The sequence below is a fragment of the Pleurodeles waltl genome, chromosome 9 (genome assembly GCF_031143425.1).
Source record: "Pleurodeles waltl isolate 20211129_DDA chromosome 9, aPleWal1.hap1.20221129, whole genome shotgun sequence".
Lineage (NCBI taxonomy): Eukaryota > Metazoa > Chordata > Amphibia > Caudata > Salamandridae > Pleurodeles > Pleurodeles waltl.
Genome location: NC_090448.1, coordinates 501,932,248 through 501,948,710, shown reverse-complemented (window position 1 = coordinate 501,948,710; position 16,463 = coordinate 501,932,248). Strand labels below are relative to the sequence as shown.

The 16,463-nt window shown below is 41.5% G+C and overlaps 1 protein-coding gene across 9 annotated transcripts in view; it reads left to right on the top strand.

Moving 5' to 3' along the window:
* The window catches only part of SYNE2 (spectrin repeat containing nuclear envelope protein 2), a 1,823,309-nt gene extending 1,809,029 nt beyond the window's left edge, over positions 1 to 14,280 (top strand). For all 9 annotated transcript variants that reach the window (XM_069207355.1, XM_069207357.1, XM_069207362.1 and 6 more), the window contains one exon: positions 12,304 to 14,280. In XM_069207355.1, coding sequence (XP_069063456.1) covers positions 12,304 to 12,529 — 226 coding nt within the window. In that variant the 3' untranslated portion in view covers positions 12,530 to 14,280. The remainder of the gene's footprint in view (positions 1 to 12,303) is intronic.
* Positions 14,281 to 16,463: the final 2,183 nt, after the last annotated feature.

Below are 16,463 nucleotides of genomic sequence, written 5' to 3'. Positions count from 1 at the left end.
TTGATAATTGCCATTACAAGAAATATCCCCGCCCCCCAAGATTAGCTGCTCTGCTGGAGTTTGTTCTGAGATCTTTATATTTTATTGCCCCCATTTCCTCCCTTGTGGAGACCCAAACTGAATCAAAATCTACATTTATCACTATTTCTACGAGACGTAGTGAAATGATGATGTAGGTCTATTTTCGTCAGTGACATACTACTCTGAGTTGACCACACAACAGAAATGACATGTTTTGTGAAATTTAAAATGCTCCTGCAGAGTTTCCCAGAGGTTTCATTGACAGTCAGTTTTGAAGAGAGTGGTTAGACACTGATCAGTAGACTCCCCAGAGTGTGCAGAATATCAAGTTATGTTTTGCTTTGTGCCCTTTGTAGTACTCAAACTGATATCTGTCTCCAGAGAGAAGCTCTAAAATTAGCCTGAGGTGTTTGTGTTTGCTTCCGTTGCAGACTTATTGAAATGCTACATACATATGATATCTGCACTCAGAAGATTTGAGGGGATGCAGAAGGACCATCAAGGTCATCTTTCCTTACTGAATCTCAATTCAAAGGGAACCAGAGGGAAATTTCAGATTTGAGATTTCTAGAAAGAGAACAAAGTAGATGAGAAGTGTGTTTGGATCTGTAGGCTATGGACACTAATACCCCCTCCCAACCCTTCGTGGTGTTGCATCTATAGATTTTTCTTTAAGCTCCTTTTCCAGACCATATGAATTTATTTAGCTCTCTCTTTGCTCCTCAGGTCATTGATTTATTTACATATGACTGAGCGCCTTCCGTTCACACTCCGGTGCATCATTGTAGTTCCATGGACAACGACAATAGTAAAAAAAGGTTTCTGATATAGATTTCTAACCACAGATTTTTTTGTCTTTTTAATATTTCCCCAGACTGGATTTGGAAACTTTTGAAGAGTACCTCTGCGTTCCAGTAGGTGGTACTGTGCAGCTCCACATTTACACCATTAAGTTCTGGAAATGATGTGGAGGGCCTATATAGGTGCCACTGTCATGCACTGATGTCTGTTCTTCTCTTTCTGCAAGATTCATATCTAGAACTACCTTTCGTCTCTTTCAGACAACTTTTCAATCTAAAAAGTTTCTGTGTGCAAGGGACAGGATTCAAACACTATAAGGACTGTCACAAATAAACGCCTGCCACAGATCCTCAACAGGTTGCTTGTGGTTCCAGGGTGTCGTGCCACAAGTCTAAGGCCTACAGTGACTGCTTCGATGATTCCGAAGGCTATACAAGACCATGAGTCCCCAGAGCCTCAACACCAATAGTGACTTCATCAATGCCAGTGGATGAGAAGCACTCTGACTTTAAGTAACTGCCACTATGACCTCATCCAAGGCTTGTCTTGGTTTCCTTTGAAGTGTCACCTCCCCCACTAGACTTGCCACCCACCCAAGAAAGAACTCATATATTGCATTTCTTATACGGCACGGACTTGGACAAATGCGGATGATGAACTAGGGCAACCATATCGTGAGAAAAATTTACTTGATGACCTTCAAAAAGCCAGTGACCTTGATACTTCTCTTGAATCGAGCCTCCTCTCATACCTTGATCGTGACACTGAGGAGGACGCTTCTTACGCAATGGCCATGCACAGGGCAGCCAAAGATCTTTACCTCCACCTCCTGTCCTTAGAGGTCAACCAATGTCTTGACAGAAGTGCTCCAGCTGGGTCAAAGAAAGACTGAGCCCCTCCTGCCCTTCAATGAGGCAATTACAGATATGCTTTTGGGGCCTGTGCAAACCTTGCTCTGGCCACCTGGTCAGTCACCAGATTGCAAGACACCACCATCCTGCCTTAGCCGACCATACTTTTTTGTCTCAGCTCCCCTCCTTCGAACATTTGTCGGTGTAGGCATCTGCAAGTTTGACAAACCAGAATACCTTCCTGACTAGTCCCCCGATAAGGAGCCAAAACATTTGGCAACCTTTGGGAATAGGGTATTTTCTTTCACCAACTAGGCCCTCGTATCTGTAAATGCCAGCTGTCTCCAGGGCTGCTGGTACCACGTTTTTTGGGATTCATTTGCCCAGACCTTCCCAGGTGCTGTCCTGTTCTGACCCAAACCATCCAGCCAAGTTCAAAATTTGAGTTGTTCACCAGCACTACTACCCGCCACACCTAGCTGCAGCCAACTTGTTTTCAGGTAGTGTCCAGTCACCCCTTGTGGACATGTCCTTAAAGAGGGCTCACCTGTTTGGGGACAAAGCAGATTCTGCTCTGGAGTGGTTCAAGGAGAACAGAGCCACAGCATGCTCACAAGGCTTATCTGCCCTGCCTCACCAGGTGGATCAACCCTACTGTTCTTTTTGCAGCTTTGACAGAGGTACGCCATACATTAGCCAGTTCAACTCCAGCAACGTGCTTATGAGTTTCGCACCACAGCATCCACCTCTAACCCCTTCCCCCAACCCTAAAACACCTGTACCACACAGCCCCTTCTGCCAAACCCCTTTAGCTTGCCCTTAATGAACCACAGCCACCTAGTTCGAGGCAATATCCGATGATTCTTGCCAGATTGGCAGACCATCAAATGAGGCAGGTGGGTCCTGCAGACAGGCTGGAAGTTGTACACCTTGCCCTTCATTGACATTCCAGTGCACCTTCCACCACCCCCAGAGTAGCTGACGGAGGACTATCTGTCCATCTTACGGAAGAAAGTGCAAGCCCTTTTCACCAAAGGGACTATAGAGAGGATGCCTGTCACAAAAGTAGGTTGTGGTTGTTTGTCCCACTACTTTCTGGTGCTTAAGATGGATTGGGGGTTTTGTTTTATTTTACGTCTGCATACTCGGAATGCTTCCTCTGGAAGAAAAAATTGGAGATGCTCACACTGGCCTAGGCATTGGCTGGCCTCGAGCCTAGAGACTGGATGGTGACGTTAGACCTTCAGGATACACTTTTCCATATACCTGTTTGGATGGGCCATTGGTGATGCCTTTGGTATAGTGTGTGACACCAGCAATTTCAATTTGCTGTGCTTCCCTTTGGTCTTACCAGTGCTCCTCAAGTGTTCACGATGATGGTGGTGGTAGCAGCACATCTTCAGAGGACAGATGTCTCAGTCTTTCCCTACCTCGATGACTGTCTATTGTAATCAGGCTTGCACCATGCACCTGTCTTCCACCTCCAGAATTTGGCGACCCACTTTTCACCTTTCGAGGTCACTGTCGTGTGTCAAAGTCACACCTGACTTCTGCTCAGACACTCCTTCTTCTGAGTCATTCTGGACACAGTTTGGTTTCCCGCCTTTCTCCTGTAAAGAAGGCTCCAGGACATTGTCTGTGATCCAGATTTTTCATCACCTGCCCTGGATATAAGTGAAGTTGACTACTGGGGCTGGTCCCCTCCTGCATCCGACTGGTCAAGCATGCCAGGTGGTCTGTGCTGGCTCAGTAGTGAGATAGGAAGTCTCAGTGGGCCCAACATCTCAGGGACCTCTCCAATGACATCCGGTTTTCGTAGGAGTCTGTGAAAGATCTCCAGCAGTGGTTACTAGACCAAGACTGGGTCAGCTGCAAATCCTTCTCTCACCTCTCCTAGAGTTGACTGTGGTACCAATGTGTCCCTTCTGGGTTAGAGAAGCCACCTGGTAGAGGTAGAGGTTTGTCCTTTGGTCTCGGGCAAGGGCCCGGCTCCAAATCAGCCTCCATAAGCTAAGGGCAATCCACTTAGTGTTGAAAGCTTTCCTTCCATCTATCAAAGGGAGACTGGTGCAAATGCATACGAGCAATGGAACTAATACTTCTGAAGCGAACTTCCCAAAGGAAGTTAGTAAGCTTGGAGATAGTATACACTCCTTTACAGAAGAATGGGAGCAATTGCTTAAGTAAGTTTAATCAAAGTAATCCATGTGTACCATTGTTAAGTACCTCCTTTACCTCCATGTGTTATTGCTACAAGCAAGGCAGTGTGGGTTACTAGACCCTGATCCAAAAGACTGTATGCCTCGGGAAATGGTTGGACAATCAATATATCTTGCTCATGGTGAGCCACTTGGCAGGATGTTTGAATGCCATGGCAGACAAGCTCAGCCATTAACACCCAGCAGATCACAATGGCAGGTTCACCAAGACGTGGCACAAGGTCTCTTCCATGAATGGGGAGTATGTTGATTTAATCTGTTTGCCACTGCAGAGAATGCACAATGTCAGCAGTTTGTTCGTTGGAGTTTCCAAGGCACATTCTGCTATGGTACCCATTTTGCCTAGAGTGGACCTCCTGACTCCTATATGCTTTCCTGCTGATACCACTCCTAATGCGAGTTCTGAAGAACATCAGGAAGGACCAGGCCAGGTCAACCTAGTGACCCAAGATTGGGCGCTAAGAGTATGGTATCTAAAACTCTTGGGCTTGAGCATTTGTCCTCCGATCAGGCTGCCCCTCTGGGGGAACTTGTTGTTGCAACAATAGCGCAAGGTTCTGCACCCGGGGCATTAGCAATCTCTACCTTCATGCATGGAGACTAAGTGGAAACAACGGAATGCTTTTGACCCTCCTACAGATGTTGCTAATGTCATCCTGGCAGCCAGGCATCTCTAAAACAAAAAGTGTATGCGTCTGTGGTTGGGAGAGATTTGTGGTTTAGTGCAGCACATCCCAGACTGATCTTCCTCAAGGCCAAGTTCTGATGTTGTGCAGTTTGTCTTGTCTCTTGCCTGGCAAGACTGTGCTTTGGACACAGTTAAGGAGTACCCTTCTGCTCTTTCAGCTTTTTTTATGGTTACCAGCCCTCATAATTTTAGTCATTGGTTGTGATGTGTTTTTTTAAAGGTCTCCAACACGTTTTCCTCCCTCTCCTTTTGTCATACTTCAGTGGGGCATTAACTTGTTCCTTCAATATTTGATTTGAGATTGAGGTCCTGCTCAAACGTTTCCGGGTCCAATCTGATGTTTGGGGAAATATTCAGAAGGTGAGAAACCTGCAGTTAGGTTCAGTCTTTACCTAAAAGACCGTTACTGAAGGTAAGTAACGTGTTCTTTATAACCTGTAAGAAATAAATATAGCAAACTAAGGTGTAACTTAACAGCACTGCTGACGCATCCCTGAAGAATTGACCATTCCAGGTACTTGAAAAGTTAGACATTGATTACTTTGAATAAAATAATTCAAGCCATTTTTCTTATTGTTTTGTAAAGGGGTATATACTACATCCAAGTTTAGTAACTTCCTTTGGGAACTTCACTTGGGCTTTTTTAGGTCCCTTTTCCCCTTTCTTGAAGGGACGTAGAGCTGCCCCGATGCTACGACTTGTTTCATAAAGTGTACTTCATCCAAGGTATTGGATAAGTTCTGCAAACGAGGCTGACCTTATCTTTCTACAGCTAAATGTAAAAAAGATCTTTCAGTTGCTTTTGAAAACGCAATAGATTTCAAAGCCAGAAGAGTGGTACTTCATAAACTGCAAATCCACGGCCTAATAAGCTATTAGCTGAAATAATTATTGCCACCTCATTGTCACCTGCCGAAATTGCAACACTAAAATAGATCATCAAGAGACAGCTGCATACAATTATCTAGTTCACTAGGATCTTGTGAAACTGTAGCACTCACTAGGAAATCAAAAATAACATAAATGGAAAAAACGGCTACAGACCGAAAATGTGCAACCAGCCTCATTCCTAAAGGATCATTGATCCAGCAAGAAAGCTAAATGTTCTAATATAAGAAGTATTGACATCTCCTGTGCAGAATCTATTGGGTGAAGTCCATGTTTAGTTTATCAGACACATGCAGAATGTTAGCCTGTCAATTCTATCGGCTACTGGGGTCATACCTATCAGTACTGAGGAGCTATCCATGATCATCGGGCATCTCTAACTAAACTCATACTATTCCCCTCAGGATATAATCTCATCCATGCATCCCTCGAACATGGGATTTCCCCAGCGCTCTGAAATGGAGGCGAATCACCCATTGTTAAAAATATATATATCTCAACCCAGAGGTCTTGATGAACTACCGTCCCACATCCAACTTCCCATGTTTCGAGAACACAATGGAAAATGTGTGCACAGAGCTAACTGATTACATCATCGTGTACAATCTCCTTTCACCAGTTTGGTGCACAGATAGGATAACGAATTGACGCTTGCTTACTAAAAATGCTAGATTATGTTCTTTGAATGCTGGATGAGAGTGACACCTTCTTAGTACTTCTAGATCTTACAGCAGCATTTGACACTATTAATCCTAGTTGTCTTCTGACCATTATTCGAACAGCAGTTCGGAATTCAGGTACCAGTTCTAAGCTAATTCCCCTTTTTTATCCAAATGGTCACGAATACTGAAGAGTGAAATTATTATCTCTGATGTTGTCACGGGACTCTACCTTTACCCCAATTATTTTCTACTTGTATCAGGAACCACTGTTCAAAGTGTGCGAGTGAATAGGAATCAAAATCCACCAGTCTGCCGACCACACACATATGCTCCTAAAAAACACTTCACTTTTTGATATCTACATCCACCAATCCATGCTATTTAAAGGAAAATAGTAGATGATTGAAAGTCTACTAACATTACATCTTCAAAGAACTGAATTAACATATTTTTTCAGCAAAGTACAAAAAAAGCCTCTAAGAAATGTGATCACGTCACCCTGATTCTCATTGGCCTACGCAAGTTATGTGTTGAGACAAGAATAGAGTTTACATTAGGTTGTCTAAATACAAAGTAGTTTGTATTAACTCACCACCTACCTCTGCCACCTACTCAGATTATCAGGAAGCCTGAGAGGGCACCAAAGTAAAGACAGCTTCCTACTTTAAAACGTATGCTTCAGAACAATGCATGTGCTCCGCAGCACTAGCAACCCTCCTATGGAACTCTCCTCTAGCAGATATTAGAACCAAACCCATCTTTCTGTCATTCCGGCCTCTCCTAAAGACTCATTTATTCAGCCTCAATGTAACAAAAAAGTCCAGTTTGTTCCCTAGCTATTCTCTTCCATCCGATGAATATGTTCCCCTGAGTGTTCAGTTCTGAAACTGTTTTTCTGTCTTTCTCTCTTCTGTGCCCATGTCTCCCGAGACTCCTCTTTAACGACTTAATCTGTCCTGCCTCTCTGTTATCCTGCTTCCTTACATTGTCGTTATCCCCCGGTGGCTGTTTGTGTCTTTCACCATGCAGACGCCTCATTCAGCTTGCAGGCAGCGATGAAATCCATTTTATGTCCTCACCAATGCTTCTAGACCTATTCTATTCCTCTTGCAATCAATCAAGGTCAGACAGGACCTGCTTCTTCTTCTGCCTGATCTGTTGTTAATAGAACTACCACAACTTCGATCAAACTCTTCACTGTATTACATCTTTTTCTGCTGTCAGATACTTGAAATCATTCTTTAGTGGTGTACTTTCAGTGTAATGTTTCATGTTACTATTTATAATAAATAATTTCTCCTGCTTTCAGTCGAAGCCCCTAACTTAGCCCCAGTGCTATCTAATGCCTCACCTATTCTATTGATCATCATCTTTTCCATTACTAATACCTTTTCCTTCTGATACGCTGCTAACTGGACTATCACACCTTGGATTAAATTATAAAGATTCTAGTACCTTAGCTCAAACGTCTGACTCTTTTCTAGAGTGATGCTGTTTTCAGTGTAATTGTTACTGTTTATTATAAAGCACCCACATTTTTTTACAATACATGAACGAGCACTGTACAAAACTGTCAAAATAAATAAAAAACAATACGTAAATCTCTTCAAGTGTAGATTGGCTTGCAATTCTGAGGCTATGTCTTTAGGCTATTCAGTGAGGGTCTCCTCTTCTCGCATGAGAAATAATTGGAACGTATTTAGCTGTCTGTCATTCTTTTGTAACATGGCAGTATATTGCATCCTGGTCTGTGCACTCACTGAGCGAATTAGTGTATGCAGGCAAAACCTCTGACCGGGTCGATGAAATAGGTCCAAAATATGGCGAGCGTTCAGAGTTTCTCTGTGAGCAATAGAAGCTGCTAAAAATTGCAGGCGTTTATGCATGTTTCTGGTCCTATGGAATGATCATAAATTGCATGTTAGATGGTGCAGTGAGAAGTGTTCCAGATCACACAGACAACTTCTTCAGCTGGTGTTGAAAAAACTGTTCATGTAATAACGTAATCACATTGGAGTACGAGGTTCTCACAGGGGAGACGAGTTTGCATCTAGATGAACGAAAGAGGTGAAAAGAACGCGTGTGTTGTCCAGAGAGTCCTTTTTGGCTAAAAGAAACAGGCCCTGGCTACATGTAGTACATTCAGTTGGGATGTAGAAACAATAATTTGACACACTAGAGGAATTAAAAAGTTGGCCAATGCTTGTAAATGAGCAGGTAGGGAACACATTTGAGAACACCCAAACTGTATTTGTATTCGCAGAGCAGCCAGTATATACTGGGTCTCTAATTCTGTCATGTAGAGTAGATTAGCACATCAGTTGCTCTCTGCATACTGCTATAGAACACCAGGGCGGTAAGACTCCTGGGTACTCTGAGATTCAGAAGTGATACCCTTGTATACGTTGTTACATATGTTTAAAATCAGTGATGTCACTTGTTTGACATGTCATGAGGGATGTAACGTGAGGTCACAAGCAGTGCATGGCGGAGCCGCCAGTTACAGGTAGTTTACTAAACTATAACTAGCAGTGGTTATTTGATTTTAATCTCATTTCATCACTTTAACCTTCCCTTTTTCAGTGAATTTGTATTTTTTTTTTATAATGTAAACTAAGATCTTATTATCATAATTAAATATAACACCACTTAAACTTTTGTTTTTTTTTCAGGGAGTTTCTGTTATTTTTTTATCATATTCAAATGTGAGCATATGCCTAACTCACTAGGGCAACCTGCGCCCAACGCCCGTCCTCACTCGGCATGGCCTTTGGCCAGTGTGGAGCTGGAGAATCGGTGCAGGTCATGGATGGAGGCACAACACACGCGGTTTTTCACAGTCTAGTTTCTCTAGGGTGTCATTGCCTGCTGAAGGCCAAGCCTTGGAAGATCTTGAAGGGCCTCTGTATTGTCTTTATATGTGATCACTCTAATATATCAACACCTGTAAAGCTTGTATCTTTGGACTGGACGAATATCTCTTTACACTTTTAAAGGTATTAGAAATCTAAAGCTGCATAGACTTCCTGAAAGCTTATTTTGTAGGTTCGTTGCAGCATATTCTGTGACATGCTTCCAGGTCCAGAAACTGGTCCCCATATCCACGTCCTAACTCTTACAATAGCAGTGACTTTAAGGAGATTCTAAGGAAGGCCCAAACAAGATGATGTCGTATCTAGCCAGTGTTCACTTACTACGGTCATTGGTGGTACAAGTAAAGTTGTTGGTGGTAGCAGAAACCCCTTAGCTGGATAATATTGATCATGTGAATGTCCCTGGGGCATGGATTGGGTGTGCACATGGGCCTTCTAAAGTTATCCATTATCTTGTTGCATAACCTCAGAGTGATAATCCCTAAATGCACCATTTGGTAATTGTTATGGGCCTTAAGTGTCATTGGGGTGGTTTTATCCACCTATGCATGCTAAACCTGGGGGTCATTCTCACAGTGCGTCTGTAAGCCCTCTGGTTCTGCAGCCCAGGACTCTTATGCAGAAAGTGCTTTAGGTCCTTACAGTCCTTCTCATAATGTGAAAACCTCCTAGCACATGCTGATTCTATGTTCTTGGTGTTCTCTCTGTCTGGGATCATTCTTCTGCTTCAGCGATACAGTGCTGCAAATCAGGAAGCCTCGTCCCAGTCGCCATCCTTTTTGTGAGCTACAAACTCTAAGCTAGGTACTTCCCTTTTTTCCTTTCTGCTTTTCCATTCCAAGCTTGAATAAAGATCGAAATCGGTGATAAAGAAAGGTGTAATTGGAAAACAGAAGATGGTTCATGTTATGGAATGAAAGTTGCTTACCTTAAGACGCATCCACAGGCAACCATCTTTTAATGGATTTTAGTAAAAGCAGTAAGACATATGCACAGCCATTTTAGAAGAGTCTTTGACCAAAAATAATTGTTTACTTGCAATCTGCTAATGTAAACAGACACCAATGACCCGGTAGCACTGTTCGAAGAGCTGCAGAGGCTTGCCAAAGAAAATAAATAAATGCAGAACTAATAATAAAGCAAACATTGAGCCCTGCCAAAGAAGTGCACTACCTTGTATCTTTGTATGTGGGTGACTACTTTGTGCTTTGGCGGAGTGCCATCACGCATAGGCATTAAAGTAGCGCAGTGCCTGCCGGAAAGAATTGTATCTCCAGTGAGCTGTGATACAGGCTAGAATTATGTGAAAACATCAGAACGTAGTATTGGGGTTCACTTCATGTGTACTGCCAATACAGATGGGTGACCAAAACCATCAGTTGTGTCAGGGTGACATGTATGCTGTGGAGATGTCATCTAAAGCCTGTTTCCGCCTACAAAGTACCAAGCATGCCTGAGGCCAGAACCTCTGGCAAGTCACTTGGCGAAAGGCCTGGGTAGTATTACATCATCACTGAGTGTTGTGCACTCCCAATAAAGTAAATATGGTTAGAGCTGTGCTCCGAAGTTTAGCCTTAGCTCACACAAGGCAGTACAGCAAGTCATTCAAGACCTTCTGAGTTAGCCGCTGTTTAACTATTTAGGGTAGCAGTAACGTGCAGATTCCAGGTGAGACTTAATCTGATGTACAATTACTGCACACCACAGTTGACAGAGCAGCCACGTCTCTGCTCACTGAGTGAAAAAAGAACGTTTCTTGACATAAGTCATAAAAGCTACTCAATGTACACATCACCCTGCTCATACTCAGGTGAAAGTGAACCTCTGTTTTAACTTTATTACTGCCATTTCCGTTAAAAAACGTAACTCTATTGGATGGCCCTTCCGGCTTCCCTTCAATGAATTGCGAGCAGTGATTATGGTGGTTGTTTCGGTCTTGGTGAGTGTAGGAAACTATATCCATCCTGTAGTAAAGCCAAGTGTTTCCTTCTGCAGGTTTAGGTTTTATAAAATAAATATATATATATATATAGAGTGGTGTTGTGCCTTAACAGTCCTTGATAGGTTTCCTGTTTGCATCGACCCTCTTCCTCCCTGTTGCATGTGTGACCCTTCTTCAAGTTAGTCTCCATTAGACATGGCTACTGCACCCACTATTCTCAAATAGAATGAAGCTGTGTGTGCTACATTCAAACTCCCATAGTCGTGTGTGGACTGTTGACACTCCCACTTAAGATGTCCACTAACCTGATGGGGGAGGAGGCCTCACCTCTTTTCAGTCTCTTAATGCTGTTTCAATAAAATGACCAATGAATACATGAATCTGTGTGTCACGCCTGAGTTACAATCAACCAATGTCAATGCGTGTACGTGGTTCATTATGTGAATGGCACACCACCCAACAACTGAGGGGGTTGACAGAATTTCTCTTTTACTTTGTAGATAGTTGTAGCTCTTGCGAGACAGCTGGAGCTATCTCCTATAAGCTTAAAAAGAAATATCAACATATTCCTAAGAATCGCAAGCCATCCACACCATTGAGTAGTTAAATAGTAGCAATGGCATCCTGTTTGATGAAAATACATGTTTCCAACGGGATGTTGGGACAATAGAACATGGCGTAAATGCAAGCCTAACTAGTAATAAAATATAATACAGTAAAAAATTTTATTAATTACAAATCACGTCATTCATTTGAAAGAGGTCCATTTTGGAAGATTAGACTGTCATTTGTATATACTGCGTGTGTTTTGGAAAAACGCTTGAGACTGGTGTCCAGGATGATCCGGAGGTTCCTGGCATGGTCCTCGGGTGGGTTGGGGTTGCAAGTTCGAAGGACTATCAAGAGGTGTCCCAGGGAGAGTGGTTGTTGCTGAGGATAAGGACTTCAGTTTTGTCTGTGTTGAGTTTGAGGCCTCTAAAGTTATATTTGGGGTGCCGATATTTGTCTGTTTTCCTGCAATTAGGTGTCTATAGATTAGTGCACCATAAAGAGAGTTTCTGCCATGTTGTAATGACATGCCCAGTTCGATTTGGGACATTAGTCTAGTTGGTGCCAGGATGTATTGGCATGTGAGCAAAATGACCGGTCTTTTCTGTTTGAGAGTTAAAAACACCTTCACAAGTTAATCCCCCATTCAATGAACATATCTGCAGAAGAGAGTGAATATGAAAAAGCATTGTTGTGCTAAAAAGATTTATGTTGTTTGTGTTAAGTCAGTATCTGCAAACCGTATTTTCATCATTTTTTCGTTTTGTTGTGATTCTGTTTACAAATAATAATACAATTTTTTTTAACAGAACTGCAGGCCAGTCTGACGTCACAGAGGAGGGCTCCAGACCCCGGTCATTATTTTACCGTGTGATGAGAGCGGCTCTGCCCCTCCAGTTGTTATTGCTCCTACTTCTGCTTCTGGCATGCCTCATTCCATTCTCAGAAGAAGACTACAGCTGTGCTAATTCAAACAATTTCAAGAGATCCTTCTACCCCATGCTCCGATACACTAATGGACCGCCACCAACATAGGACTTACTGGGGAACCACAGGGATACCAGTACTGATTTCTAAAATCCTAAATGAATGCATCAGAGCTGTTAGGAAAACACTATCTAATATTTGTGAATGCCGGACGCAGGCCTATATTTTCAAGAGGGGTTTGTGGATTTGCATTGCAATCAACTCTGAAAAATATGAAGCGAGAGTGAAGATTGATATGTACATGTGAGCACACAGATAATTATACACCTGCAGGACAGTTATTACATTTTTAACTCAAATGGATTTTTGCTATAGCAGAAAGATTTCAATATAAATTCTAGAAATTTCTGAAAAGATAGATATAACTAGCAAAATACCGTTGTTTAAATTGTCTGCCTGAAAGCAAACTTTCATCCTCTAAACTGCTGTGTAGCTTGAAACATGACCGCAGACATGTTTACAGAAATTGCTGTATTTAAAACTACTGCACTTGTTTTGGAACTTTGACGTTTCATTTGCTGAAGATAAAGCTTTAGGGGGAGATGCATTGCATGCACATAAGTACTTTTTCATATCACTGGTGATGGCTTCCAATCATATGCACCTTTGTAGTACGGAATGCAGTTAACAGAAAAAGTAAAGAGTATAATTGTGTTGTTCTCATCTTACTCCTTTTTTAAATATATTATTTTTCGATTTGAAATTGTAATTTTGTGTGTTTTAAAGGTTGACTTTATATATCTATGTGAAATACGGCATATATATATATATATACATATTAATATATGTACTTGTAAATTGCAACAGCTTTTCTATGAACTATTTTAGGGCAGTCTTAAATGTTGTACAGTATTCTGAAAGAAAATTTCAGACAATTTTATATGGTACCTTTTTTAAAAATCTTTTACATTGAATGTATGAACGTATATTTTCATCCTGTAGCTAATTAATGAAATCCACTGTTCAAAATCAGCTGATTATTTCTGTAGATGTATGATTAATTGATCTAGTCTTCCAATCAAGCTCTGTAGGTTTTGAAAAATAATTTCACAGCATCAATAAACTACAATATTTCATCACGTCAGTTAAGTGGTTAAACATTTCTGTGCTTATGAATCCTCTCTTTCTCAGCTGGAAATGTTAACCTGTGTTTTCTTACACTTTACATCCTCCATAATACAAATTTGATGTTTTTCACGTGTAGCAATTTCGAGCTCCAAAAAAGTTAACACTTGTGTAATTCAACCCAGCACCATCACAACGGTCTAACATTGACCTGTACATTTTCAAGATCGTTGTATAATTCACAAAAATTTGATGAAATTACAATTAGCTTCTTCGGTAAGTATGTGAAATCAGTATTTTCAGTTCAAATCATTGTCACTTTGTTCCAAAATTTCACCTGGTACACAAAAATCAAAACATCGTCCTGATGTTTTCAAATGGGGTGACATTTTTTTAGTGCAGCAGAAAATATGATCCTGTGTTTTTTTATTGTTCGATTTGGAACTTTGGAGATTTTTATGTTTCATAATGGGTACCTGCATGGATTGTATTTTACAGTTTTTATTCAGGACCGAATGCATCTGAAAATAAATTGAACACTGAACATTTTAAATCTTGAATCCATGGAATCCTATTTGTATAGAATGGCAAAGTAAATGATTCTAAGATTGTCAATAATATTGTGATTGTTTTTGTAGATGTGGTTAAAAACCTGAATATGTATTTCATTTCCGACAGTGTTTAAAACATGATCAGTCCAGTACTTTTTCAATAAACTACGATGGCAATAACAACTGTGTCCAAGTATGATATTTTAACAAATTTCTCTGTACCACTGTGCATTTCTTTTGATGGCGCCACTGTTATATTGTATGTCAAAGAACTCCAACATCTGCAAATGTGGAGCTGTGAAAGTTCTATAAAGATGATCCATTATCTAAGGAGAGACAGAGGGAAATGGACCATTTTATTTCTTGAAATATAACTTGGCAGCTCCTACAATACGAAGATTCATGACCCTTGGGGTTATTCAGTTTGGTGAATGTGTGACAGTTCCCAAAAAGTGGCAGAAGGCCTGTTCACTGACGCATTAGGAGATCTGTGAAGTGCTAGGTGTCTACCTGCCAAACCTCAGCTGGCTCCTCCCACAGAAATCTTTGACCAATTGCCCATCCACCACAGGGTGGGCCTTCTACCATAAATTATTCCTGTTAGGGAGTGCCTGGGGCTCCGAACACGAAACAACAAAAAAATAACCCTGCACGTTATGAGAGAAAACTCACATCACATTAGGGCTACTGCTATTTTTGTTTTCAGAACTCACCCCCACTTTGGTTCTTTTTTTTTTTAAACAGGCATTGGCATGGCCCATAGCTCTCACATATGCAAGAGCTATTGGCTTTGCCAATTTGTTTTAGCCATGTTTCACACAAGTGTGGCTGCTGTTCAGCATGGCCAAAAGTGGCATGGAAGAGAGTAGGGTAGAGTGGAATGTCATGTAGTGTTGTGGAGTGGAGTGGCATAGAGGGGAAAAGAGCCATAGAGTGGAGCAAAATTGTGGAGTGGTGTGGCCTAGAATGAAGTGGCATAGAGTGGAGTAGAGTGTCATGGAATGGAGTGGTGTAGGGTGAAGTCAAGTGGAGTAGAATGTCATAGAGTGGAGGGGCGGGGAGTAAAGTAGATTGGAGTGCCATATAGTGAAATGGTGTAGAGGTGAGTGGCATAGCGTTAAGTGGAGTAAATTGGCATGGATTGTTGTAGAATAGTCTAATGTGAAGTGGCAAAGAGGGCATAGAGTGTGGTAGAGTGTCGTAGGCGAGTGGCTTAGAGCAGAGTAGGGTTTTGTAGAGTGGAGTGGCATAGTGTGGAGTATGCATGGGGTGTAGTACACTGCCACTAAGACAACACATTTTCAATTGAAATGACAATTACTTCTGCATATACAGCTTTAGTGCTAAAACTATACATCATACAAACGATAATGTGTGGAAATAGGATAACCTAGTGTAGTGATTTGTTTTGATAGTGTTAAAATATTTGTTTCCACCACACTTTTGAAATACAAAATATGTGCTTAACTTGTGCTTTCGTAATTTTGATATATTCTAAAATATTTGCAGTTATTTACCGACATTCGAGTTTGGTTGTGTGCTAGAAAAAGAAATATTTATTTCCCAGTACCTGACAATTTTGTCACATAAATCCTCTCACTTTGAAGTCAGATAATGAAAAGTAAACACCAAGCTTCTGAAAGTCAAAGTCTGAAATTTGGCCTTTCTCATAAATACACAGCAAATGTGACAAGATAAGTACAAAATTTAAAGGCCTGTTTACAGAAAGATAAGACTCATAGAAGTACACAAGGAGTGATGGTGAACAAGGTTTGCTCCATGGGAGTGACGAAGGCATGATAGACAACCTAAAAGGAAGCCAGTAAATAGAAAGCCAGAAAATTTGTTACAAACCGCAAAGCCAATGGTAATTCCTAGGGAAGCTTTCAGAAAGCCCACAAACAGTATTTTCGCAACCAGACAGCTATGCTATCTTGTAGGCTTTGACCTAGAAAAAGCAGAGCATCTGTCATGCATGGTAGCTGGCTGACATTTCGTTTGTCAAAATGGCTTATGCCACAGTGGTGGAAGCACTTTTGTCAAAACGATCCTCCATTGTGGTGGGGATCTCCCAATTTGGCAGGCAGTCTTCCATCCAGAAGGTGGTGGCGATGGTCTCTGCCCGCCTTCCAGACTGCTCTTGATTTTATATAAACACATATGAGAGCTTCAGAGAAAATACTTCTTTACATCATGACACTGTGAACACCATTGTAAAACCTGACTGAACAATTTTTATATTTACCATAAGTGTTTGCGCATGCACAGCTGTAATGATATGTGAATTTTGACCACTGAGTCCACGTTGCACTTAGCCTAGCACTACACTGTCACATTAGTGACCACCAGCTTCATTTTGCTTATTG